This window comes from Corticium candelabrum, chromosome 4, assembly GCF_963422355.1.
Source record: "Corticium candelabrum chromosome 4, ooCorCand1.1, whole genome shotgun sequence".
In the NCBI taxonomy this organism is placed as follows: Eukaryota; Metazoa; Porifera; class Homoscleromorpha; order Homosclerophorida; family Plakinidae; genus Corticium; species Corticium candelabrum.
In genome coordinates, this window is record NC_085088.1 from 8,114,925 (window position 1) to 8,127,258 (window position 12,334).

The 12,334-nt window shown below is 41.8% G+C and overlaps 1 protein-coding gene across 1 annotated transcript in view; it reads right to left on the minus strand.

The window, feature by feature from the left end:
• Positions 1–12,334, minus strand: part of LOC134178329 (intraflagellar transport protein 74 homolog) — a 33,860-nt gene that overhangs the window by 268 nt on the left and 21,258 nt on the right. The window contains exons 14-25 of the mRNA XM_062645192.1: positions 11,945–12,060; positions 11,843–11,883; positions 11,656–11,789; positions 11,561–11,601; positions 7,064–7,120; positions 6,887–7,007; positions 6,780–6,820; positions 690–752; positions 574–633; positions 262–316; positions 131–201; positions 13–73 (exon numbers count right to left, since the gene is read on the minus strand). Of these exons, the coding sequence (XP_062501176.1) occupies positions 13–73; positions 131–201; positions 262–316; positions 574–633; positions 690–752; positions 6,780–6,820; positions 6,887–7,007; positions 7,064–7,120; positions 11,561–11,601; positions 11,656–11,789; positions 11,843–11,883; positions 11,945–12,060 (861 nt within the window). The remainder of the gene's footprint in view (positions 1–12; positions 74–130; positions 202–261; positions 317–573; positions 634–689; positions 753–6,779; positions 6,821–6,886; positions 7,008–7,063; positions 7,121–11,560; positions 11,602–11,655; positions 11,790–11,842; positions 11,884–11,944; positions 12,061–12,334) is intronic.

A 12,334-nucleotide genomic window follows, 5' to 3' on the forward strand; every position in this document is an offset into this window, starting at 1 on the left:
AACTACTATTACATTCCCTCATCATGAAATTGTTCTGTTCATGATGCTGCCATTTCCTCTCGAGGTTGAGAAGCTGCAAAAGAAACGTGTATATCATTGTCACTTAATTAATTCTATTTAGTAGCACAACCTGTGAATGTGTTTCATTATCTTCCAATTGAACTCTCGCTGTGTCTGCTTGTGATGATAATCTTAATAAATCTACAGCCACCATTGGTATTATGAATATTCAATGCTACCAAAACGAAACACTCAACTTACGCTTCTTGAATGTTTCTCGTCTTCTTAAAAGATGCTGTTTTTCTTCAGTCAACTTCTATGGGCAGTCACAAAACCATCATTACATATAGCAACAAGAATGCTAAATTAACAATACTCAGCTAATGCATTTGTAAGGGAATGAGTGGATATGTATGTCAAATAACCAACAAAATGTGTTAAGCTTTACGCACACGGAAAATGTAAAGCTACTATTCACAAGTTTCATATGGATTTATTTATGAGCACTTTGACTTTGCTGGGGCATGTGGAAATCAGCATGTGGCACAATACCACATTTAGTACATCACATACCAATTTCTTTTCATCTGCTTGGTCTCTAAGAGCTGCTAGATCAGAGAACACTTCAATATCCTGGACAAGGAACTCTTAAGTAACCTCTTTAAAGTTTCACACAGTCTACTATATACCGCTTTCATTTTCTCGATCTTCTCCTTGAGTTCAACTAACTCTGATGAGATCTTTCCTTCTAGCTGTGGAGAGAAAACACAAATGCAGTCCAATATCGTACAACAAAACTACATCACAACAGTAAATCATTATGGATGACCAAAACGTCGCTACTGCTGGAAAATTCAAACTATGAGAATGCTTAATTATCAAACCCACTGTGCCAAAAAAGAATTGAAGTTACAATTTTAATGTACATTTGTAATGGCCGTAGAAACTCTCAGCAAAAAAAGGAGAAGAGCTCATTGCAATACACTTGATACACATTCAGCATATCACTCCCTAAGTAGGGATAGCACAGATAGTTAATATCAATTCTGATTTCACTTTGGAACAGCATAGCTCTGAAATGCTTCCATAAAATACCACAATTTTTGTATCATCTTGCGTGGCTACGCAGGGCCATGGTCTTTGACTATCCCTTTGCCGAGCACGTTCAGACGACGTTTTTACTGTGAAAATTGCCACGCCTTTCTCTGCGTGTGACATAGAGTCGCATGCATGTGCCGACTGCCAGTTTCGTGGGATCTTCGCCGTTCTCAAAGCCGCTCACAGGATCTGCGCTTCTCCATTCATTCTGCACAACTTGAAACACTCGACAATTTAGCCGACTCACAAAACGTGTCGATCAACTTGCCAGTTTGGATCTTCATTTCGCTCACAGGATTTTCGTGTCATTCACAGGATCTTCTTTCCCATTGTTTGCCTGTTACTTGAAACGCTCGTCGATTTACTGCCGAGATCTGAGTGCCAATCAACTTGTCAACAGTTTTGTTGGACTTTTCCCATTCTCTGCGTGAGCCTGCAAACAAGATCTCCACGTCCCTCACAAGATTTTTGCAGAAAACGTGCACCTGCGTATGATAGAGACCGTTTTTTCTAACTGGTAGAAGAGAAAGTACGAGTCCTGCTTCTGTGGGACTGGAACGCACACAGCAACTACTGTACCATATCATAATCAAGTCAAAAAGGGGAAGGGCTGGCTGCGCAAAACTATTACATTGCCTGGTACTATAAAGAAACTTTTCTTCTGTATAAATCTAGAGTAGAAGCATTAACGTAGCAGTCCAAGCACTTCTCAAGTATACTATCAGTTGTAACAGTGATTAAATTGTGTAATTAATGTTCTAGCATTGCCTGGTACTAATGAAACTTTACATTTGTACATATATAGTATTAGAGTAGTAGCATTAACGTAGCAGTCTTAAGAAATTAATTCTCAAATATACTGGGTTGTAACAATGCCTTTGTTTCTATAAATAAACAAAAAAAGAACAGGAACAAGAATACGAAAATATTTATGTAATAAATAATAAGCAAAGTAGGGATGGCTGCGTACTTTACGCTAGTGCTTGAAGAAATAGGGGTCAAAACTTTAGCAGACAAGTATTCATATTTTACAGCTGAAACCAATCTCCCACAATTAAATCCCTACTTTACTCTGTTTGCTTTCAAGGTGGCTGCTTGGATAGGAGTAAAGTAGGGATTTAATTGTGGGATATCAGTTTCAGATGTAAAGTATGAGTACTTGTCTGTAAAAGTTTCGACCCCCATTGTTTCAAGCGCTAGCTTAAAGTATGCAGCCATCCCTACTTTGTTTTTTATTTATTACATAAATATTTTTGTATTCTTGTATGTATAGTATATAAACCTACGACAATATGATACCGAAGGATGTAGTCCATATAACAAGTGGGCTGGGTTGATTACACATTATTATGCAGTACCAGTAAATGCCAATATAGTGTCTCCATTCTGTAAATGCGAATAGTAACAAGAAAACATAGCAGTAGTGCAGCAGGCAGTATTGCAGCATCTATCTGGATCAATTCATGTATGCAAAGTACAACGGTCACCCTCTTTTCTACGTAGAAAGACAAAAGTATTAAAATGATGTCATACTCTACAAATTGTCAATGTGCTGTGACACAAATAGCATTGCTCACTTACTAGTAGTATGCAAGGTGACTACGCTCCTAATGCTAAAGCAAACACTGTTAATCTGTGTGCAAAGAATTGCAACACTATGCTAGTGAAGCAATCCCAATGATTAATGCCCTATAGGCAGAAAAGATAGAGAATAATCTATATAATAAAAATACACTTGTAGAATCCCATATCATGCTAGAATATGCCTTATACTGTGTTAAAACACTGAAAACTTCCATTTACTAGAACTGCTACAATACAACATTCACTTGTGATATTGCTGAGCGAAAAGACAATTTATTACCCTGCCTATTTAAGTAGACATTTTTGTTAATCTTTAGTTGTTAGTTGTTGTTGTTGTTGTTGTTGTTTTTGTTAATTCTTACATAGCTCACATTACTGCCATTTGCTGTAAGTCACTAGTTTGAGGTATTATGTTTCACTTTAAAAAATAATAATTTGTTACACAGAAGCTACATAGGGTAGAAATGATAGTCCAATACTGACCAAAACCCCCTAAATTTCTGGTTTACAGAAACACCAGGATTTCACCCATGCCAAAGCAAAATGTGATATTTATCATCACCAAACTTACATTTTATTGCGATTTACAGCACATACCCAACTGTTGACTATTACTAACTGAAGCTGTGTTTCCACCCTTCCTTCCACAGGTATGAACCCCCTGAAAAACGACTTGCTGCAAAGTATTATAAATTCACAAGCCGTTCTATTCCCAACGGCACTACTTGAAAATCTATCTAAACTCGTACAAAGCAACTGTTGTTGCAAGTGACTACAAATTCCCTATCCCCACCCAAATTTTCAGTAATTGTCAATGTAACAAGACTATTACATACAGGACACAGATGTTGCCCCCAGTTAGCCATTGTTAACTTCTGGCAAGTTAGAAAAGTCATGGCTTTTTATTATCGTGTTGGTCCAGGCTAGAGTTGTGCGCTTCGTGCGTTTTCTGGTCAGGAAGTTCAAGACTAGCTTGACACATGCCTAAATCGTCTGAACCGCACAGCTAAACAGCAGTGATCCACCAAGAAGTGTTCATACCAAGCTGCCTTCAAACTCAATGTAGTACAGTACACACGGCGCTTCGGGAACAGGCAAGCAGGATGAGATTACAGGATAAGTAGACGAACGCTGAGTTGTGAAAAAAGACAATTAGCCTCAAAGACGATGTTGGTACACAAAAAAATGACAAAGGGAGGAGGAAAAAAGATTAGGCTTAGGTCATGCAGATGAGCATATTGTACATGTGGTACTGTACATAAAAAGGACATTGCAAGACCACCGCCCTTAAATGAACAATGCCCCTAAAAGAATGCCACAGGGTCCAACCTTGTGAAATGAATAAATGCTGCAACGTTATTTTGAGAAAATACGGTAGTCATGAAGACCAGACATGTGCAAGCAAATTTAAAGGGGAACTCTCACCAAAATCAGCTATCTCTCAGATGAAAGCTGTCACTTCATGACACAACCCTTTGCAACTGTTTACTGCAGAAGTTTACCGTAACGAAGAAATAAAGCATTGAAATTACCTGCGTGGGCGTGTTTAGTACCCGTATGTGGCATGAGCGTAACTCTGTTTGTTGGTTAGCAAGGACAACCGATACCTGTGCACATTTCAAGGTAAGGATTGTGAGACATATGATGTCAAGTTGTGATTTGTTGACTAAAGCAAACTGGGATCCAAAGTTATCATGTAAGTATCGACTGTGTCAATACAACCATGGAGCCTCAGAAGGAGACCCTTCTTATATTAGTTCATAGATCATGTCTCGCTGAATTTTGGGTACGTTAGGAGCACTTGGTATGGTTAAACCTAAAGTAGTTACTTCAACAGAGTAAGACTTTGTGCACATACGAGGAATCATCTGAACAACTCGTTGCCAATTCTCTGTGTCTGTGGCTATCTGGACCGTAGGTTTCCTGCAGGAAGATACCAGGCCTTGTATCTTTCTTTCAACAAGTTTTAGTATTCGGTGAGAGTTCTCCTTTAAGTACACTTCTCACTCAGCCACACAACTTTTACGAAGTCCCATTTCCCATGTTTCATAACTGAAATTTACATCAAGCAAATGCTTGCAAGATGCCAAGTCTAAAAAAGCTAAAGAGTTGTCCATTGTCTCCATTTTCATGAGCATACAAAGAGTACAATTTTCTTCTAACCCTCTTCCTATCCAACTGTGTACACAGAAAATATACGTCAACTGGCTGATTGGTCTAGAATTTGGACCAGAAATTACTGCATTCCCTCATCGCTGCTGCTTGGTTAGCCCAGTACACTCGAGCCAGTCTTCCTCTCAGTCCCTACCGTTCCCTGCTATCTTATTGCTATGTGGAAGAGATGTCAGAGGCAGAGAGAACAGGCTGGCTCTAGTCTTGTGTAACCTTCTCGCCAGTCCAATGTTGCTTCAGCTTCATGCAGGCCTTGCTTGTCAATTGCTGCAATTTTGTTGCCCTATCTGAGAGGGAAATCGTCTTCCACTTCTTCTGAGCCTTAAGCGCTGCCAGACTTCTCACTCCACATTAAAAACGTTCACAAACTCTTGATAAGAGGTATTAGGAGCCTGATGGCTGGCCTTCCTAAGTGCACATGTTCTTTCTGTACGTCCACCTCCATGTGAGCCTTTTAATGTCCTGCGCATGCACATAATTATATATTCTCACAGTATATGCAAGCCTTTACCCCCTTCCCCAATGTCCCAGTTTGTACGCTTGTAAATTTGGAGACAGTTATGAATGACCCTTAAAGGTGCAGGGTCACAGTCTGACATGCGCACTTGAGCCAATCTCAAGTGAGGTAGCTTTTGCGTCGTAGCTATTGTACGTAACATATGTTCAAGTGTCCTGGCAAGAAAATCAGTTTCAATTGTCAGTAAGCCCTTCAAATGCTGTTTGTATGTTGTGCATGGGCAAAAACTACTGCAAAACTGGCTATTTTAGCCTCGCCCTAGACACAGTGTGGATTGCAGCCCCGAATGCGCCGTCATCACCACTACATCTGGTTCAGTACCGCCCCTTGTGGTCAGCGCTAATCATGTCCCTAGGAACATGATAAGTGTTAGTTACAAGTGTACTTTGTTGGCATAGTAGATTACAGGAAATGACTGTAGCGTGGGATTACGCTGACAGCAGTCCAATGCATTGCAGTAGAAGCATATGACGCATTGCAGCTCAAACTGGAAACCTGTGTATGCATTCAAAGGCGTAAGATGCACTGCAAGTGCCATTTCTGATCTGCCATTTCACAGCCACGCTCCCTAGTGTAGCTGCAATCTCTTAACAACGCTTGACAGCGGCCTAAAATCGCAATGTCGACAAGTACAGAGACTAGAACAACTCCAAAGTCCAATCGAACGCTCAGTTCCTAGCTATTATCAATTTAGTAATGACACGCACTGAAGAATTTGATTACATACTTACTCCCGCCCAGAAAGGCGGTACCAAACCAGATGTAGTGGTGATGGCTGCGCATCCAAGGCTGTAATTCACACTGCGTCTGGGGCGAGGCTAGGCTATTAGGTGTCAATTGACATGCACGGTAGCAGTGTAAGCTTTACACAATACAAATTTTTGGTGCTCACTATCAACTGAGTGCACTTGGTTACTCTGAGAGAAGGAAGTGACTACAGCAGATGCCACATACGAGAATGTGATGTGTGCGTTCTGGTCACGTGCAGAGCATAAGGAACTCCGATCTGGCTCGAAGTACAAGGGTGCTTGTCGAATTTTACTGAAACTGCAGTGTAGCAACCTCAGTTTGAGGTTTTAGAAGAACAATTCCGAGAACTACATCTAAAAAGCCTAGAATTTAGGTACCAGAGGCACGGTCTAACGCAACCTCATACTTCAACGTCTTGATCGCTCCAATTCAGGCTATAGAGAGACTTCAGTCAGCTTTGCCTTCAGTGTAAATTAGAGCGTCTAAGTCCTCGCGGTTACTGAGTGTTTTCAAAGGGATGCAGTGCACATGTCTGAGCGTGACCCCTGCACCTTTAAGTGTAAAAATATGTTTACAAACAACTTTTGAGCTAAATTGGTATGGCATATGTGTACAATAGTCTCAAGGTCATATGCAAGTGCATCAAAATGCAAAATACCTCCTGCACATTCATCAAATCTTTTGTTAATTGACCAAAATCTAAATCAATGAAGTAATGTGAGCAATAAAGATCGACTTGTGTTATGCCCATGTCAACATACTCACCTTGATTTAGAGACTCAGCTGTTGCCTTTGATTTCACTCTTTCACGTTCCTTGAAGCTCAAATGTTCCTGCATAGCACGAAACTCAGCAACACTAGGCATCTGCTTTGATTCCACCATGTCCTAAGTATCAACACCCTTTCCAATAACACTGCTAAACAACCTTCCATGTGTCCTACCTGGCTCATTTGTTCCAACATCTCAACAATACTCCTTTCAAGACTCTCTCGTTTTGACTACAGAAGTTTTCATACACATTGAACACAAACTTAATTTGAAGGATCTAACACAAGTGCTGCAGACATAAAAAGCTATTTGTTGCTCAGCTGACTGGCTCGCATTTAAAGTCACATTGTTGAAAGGTTTAATAGTGCAGACGTTACTCCATAAGGAGCGATCGCTGGCTATCTTAATCCAGCTATTTTCATGACATCCAGTTCCTGCACACACACACAAAACACACACACACACAAAACACACACACACACACACACACACACACACACACACACACACACACACACACACACATACACACAAGGTGTGCTCACACTATGGTTTGCAAAGCTGGTTTGAGGTTGCTATCATAATTGAGTTAGAGTTTAACATTGCATCTGCCTCACAGGATGCTGGTTTGTGGTGGGTTTGCAAACTGCAGTGGCGAAGATCGGTTTGCAGTTACTTGAGTCTGGTTTGGAACTATCAAACATTCCTAGCTGTTTAGTGCTTAGTAACAAAAGTAGCAGTCTGCCTAGCACATAGTGACGAGAGTAGCAGTATAGCTAACAAAAAAATCGTCGTCTTGCTGTGGTGGGTACTGCAAGAAACAGGGTGTCAACAGCACAAATCTCACGCGTGCAAGATGACTGACGTCGTCTGTCTATCACAGTGTTATCACAGTGTAGTGAACTGTTGCGTCATCCGTCATGCGGAGTATGCTAACTCTGTTGTCAGACACCATGTGTAGAGATTCCCGCTAAAACAATGAATCACAATAGCATGCTGGTAGACAAATCAGGTAACCCAGGCACATAATGGTGGTTCGAGGGTGAGACGAACCAACCCACTTCAATGGGGATCCGCTCGTACCTCTGTATACGTTCAACCTGTACGCAATATTTCAACTGGATGTAAACGCTGCAACTGCTGAAGTGCAGGCCTGGATTCCACATTCCAGGTATAGCTAGATCGGTGTAAGCAGATTTAGATTCCAAGACTCATTGGCGTGTAATATGCAGTGTATATCAGTATTATATTTTATATATATGCATATTTACCAATGTCTTCTACTATAGACCGGGTAATTAAAAATAACAATAATAAAATAATAATATATGTCCCGGATATTGATAAAAGATGGACGTCTAGCTGTATCGCTCATCTCAGAGCTAGCTGAGGAGTGCGTTCCTTGTCGGGAAACCAGGACAGGGCTCAAAAAGTCGGCTTCTGGAATCACTGGAGCTGTTAGGAAGACCAGGAATAGTTCTGGGCGTAGGGTGACCGGTTGAACCATCTCTCGTGCGGCGTCTGATTTGAATTTGGCTTCAAATCCCACTGTCAAGACTACTGTGATGCCCAACGTTCTTAGCAAATCTTGTGCTTCAGCTAACAGGAACGGCAATGCAACAAGACGACAAAAATAGATGTGAAAAATGAATAGGGAAGTGATGTTTTGTTATTACCGTGCTGTTCTCATGCAAGTTCTCTGCGTTCAGAAAACCCATGCATCAGCTGTGGTGTGAGCAAAATCCTTCTCTGACTGACGTCTCTGAGCAGCGTTTGGCAGACCAGAAACGATATCTCCTAACTTCTGGAAGTCTGAATGAATCAGAGTTGGAGGAGATTAAACACGAGGCCGTGCAGGATGGAAAGCCCGTCTCAGGTTTGTTATCTGTTACGACTGATGTTTGTACTGGTGTGCAGGTGTCAGCGTTGAATGTGGTTTCTGCTCTATCAGTTGATAGTTCAGTTATCACGCCTTTGCTTGACAATGTGTCACCTTGCATGGCTTCAGTCAGGACGGCGCCTGCTGCACGTGGTGGGAAACCTGGCGTGTCAATGATGTGAGAGGATCATGAGTCTGCTAATCACTTGGAAGATGGCTCCCTTGTTCAGTCAGTCACTGTTCTCTCTAAGGACTGCTCATCTGCAAGAGATAGTGGTGATATCCTATCCGTAAATGACACTTTGGATTCAGTTCAGTGCAGTGCTATCAGGGAATCACCATCCTCTCGTGACTCTGTGAGCTCTGATCTGATGACTACACATCCTAGTATAGCTTCTCGGCTCAAAAAGATGGAAACTTCTACATCTCAACTCAGTCCAGACTGCTGCCAAACGGAGGATGGTCTTTCGCTTGATAGTGACGCTGCTGTGGACCCTGTACTTCGTCGAGAGTTTCTTGAGGAGTTGCAGAACGTCAGGCAAATTCCTATCTGTGAGAGACAACGCCTTCCAAGAATCTTTGTGAACAGTGGAACCCTGAAACTTATTGGTGATCTTAACATGATCATTAGTTCATTGAAGGATGAACCAGATACGAGTGAAATCAGTTACCTGGTATACTCTGCTGCTTCACTAGTGTCCAAAAGGCGGGGCCTAAAGACGACGAAGTCAACCAATTCGCAAACACCGACATGGAGACAAAGGCTGGATATGGAGATTCTCACACTTCAACATGCAATCTCACTGTTGCTGGAGGTTAGAAAGGGTTCATCGGGCATTCGTATGTTACATGAACTCTGACTTCTCCGACATCGGTTGGGCATTTCCTGTTCGGAAAGTTGTGAGGTCACCAGCAATCGGTTGAAAATGGAACTTAAGTCAAAGGTCAAGCGGACCAGGAGGCTGGAGAAGAATCGTAAGAGACTTTGCCAGAACGGTTTGTTTCAACAACATGCTAGATGGTTTTACAGAGAGTTGGGTAAGCAGATTATCCAGGTCACTTCCCCGCCATCCGAGTCTGAGATCGAGCAGTATTGGGGTGGTATCCTAGAAACTGAGGTACATCACAATGAGTCTGCCTTCTGGCTGAGACGTCAAACCGATGGCGAGACGCACCGGAGAGATGAGCACATCGTGATGTCAGTGCTACTTGCCGATGTGCAGTGTAGGCCTGGAAACAGTCGAACACATTGTGGCAGGCTGTCGTGCTTTAGCACCGATGGACTACACTGTTCGACACAATCAGGTAGCCTCCATCATTCACTGGGATGTTTGTCGCCATTTGAGGTTCCAGTAGAGAGCAGATGGTACCACCAGCATCCTGAAAGGCTTGTGGAGACGGATGACATTACTATGATGTGGGATACCACCATCCCACTGCCAAGAAGATCAAAGCCAATCGTCCAGACATCTGTCTCAGAAATAAAAAGACAAACTCTTGTCTTCTTATTGACATCAGCTGCCCTGCTGATGGCAACATTGGTAAGAAACATGCTGAGAAGTTGGCAAGTACAGCTACTTGCGAGTGAAGATAAGCCACATGTGGCATTGTCGAACACTGGTGGTTCCAGTGGTCTTGAGAGCTTTGGGCGCAGTGCACACAGGTATTGCACGGTAGCTGGACATTATTCCAGGTCATCACAACCTGCAGCACTTACAGAAAACAGTGCTTTTGGGATCTAATCGGATCCTTCGTAAAGTCATGTCTTATTTCTAGACAGCCGTAATGGTCTAAGTACTTGTGAAGAAGGGTTTGCTCTGGTACTTGTAATAGACTCTACAAACCAGACTGAGCCGGTTGAGCACGACAATAGTATCTATTAGATGTCTTAGAGGTTGCAGAAACCGAAAGCGTAACATCAAAAACACCAGTGGTCCGCTCTTGGCTGCTGCCGAGAGCTGCCTGTCTGGTCACTAGTAAAGAGGTGACTTGATCTATTTGCATGAAACAAAATAGAGTACATCTACAGTACTTGCATTTTACTTTACGTCTTCTTTCCTTGAAATTGTTCTATAGTGTATTTTTGTTGGTTTAATTGAAATACACCATGTCTGATAATATATTCATTAGAATAGAGCATGTTGAACTAACTGGGAGGTCCACTAGAGCAGTGAAAAAACCAACCATTAAATGTGCCAGGTATGTCTCTGTAATCAAACCCAGTCCAGTGTGAACACAGGGTTTTACTGCTAATTTATCTACTCGTATTATGCATCAAAACATATCACAACATGATGTTTGCAAACCATAGTGTGAACACACCTGCACAGGCGAGCACACACACACACACACACACACACACACACACACACACACACACACACACACACACACACACAATGATATGCAAACACACAGCCACATATATGGCACGTGTGCACACGCACGCACACACACACACACACACACACGTGCACACACACACACACACGTGCACACACACACACACACACACACAGACACAGACACAGACACACAGACACACAGACACACACACACACACACACACACACACACACACACACACACACACACACACACACTACAAACAGTTCACGCACAGAATCACACTGACAATGTGTGAGTGTGACAGTGTGTGTGAACTGTTGTGTGTGTGTGTGTGCATGTGCTACAATGCTTGTCATGACTCTGACTATGTTACCTTAATTAATTAAGTGAATCTGATCTAATTAATTAATTACTTTACTAATGAATGCAGACTTTTACTCACCAACTCCTCCTGTTTTGTGTCATCATAGCTATCAAAGAATGCTACAAAATTCCTTCTTACAACACTATATGCAACAGAACTGCACACAGTCATACCATTAACTATCTCCTCTTTCTTCTTCAGTTCTTGGTATTTACCTCCTTTCTCTCCTTCATATTCCTCCAACTCTCTCTCCAGATGCACCACCTCTTCCCTACATCCTTGTATTTTTTCCTGTAGTTCAGTAACTCTAAAAAACACACTGAAATACAAAACAACCTTCTTGATCAAATTTTAACCAACCTCCTCTCCATTGTTGCTGCCTCTTGACTGTCATCCTTCACCTACAATTTATCTTAAATTTTAATATGTACAGTGTAGGTATATATAATTTATATATGTTACTTGTCTTAGAAGACGTTCTCTCTCTTCTTGTGGAGTTTCACGTGTCTCTCTTTCTACATCTCCCCTAAGAGACTCTCTTTTCCTCTTCACAGCATTTAACTTCTCATATAACACAGCTAAATCATCAACACCCATCAATAAAATGTTACAAACTGGTTAGCTATAAACACCAGTGTTCTCCCCAGAATCTTTTTGGCAGAGCGGCCTGATTTGCCTTAGTCTAAGCAATTACGTTTTGTGTTTTGGAAAGTTGTTTAGATCATCCAGAAACCAAGACATGGCAATGCCCACAGTATGATAGCGGGTGACATCTAATTAGCAAACATTTTTCACACTCACCCATGCAGCCACCTAACAGGCTTTCACACCTGGTGTTCACATTGCAAATAC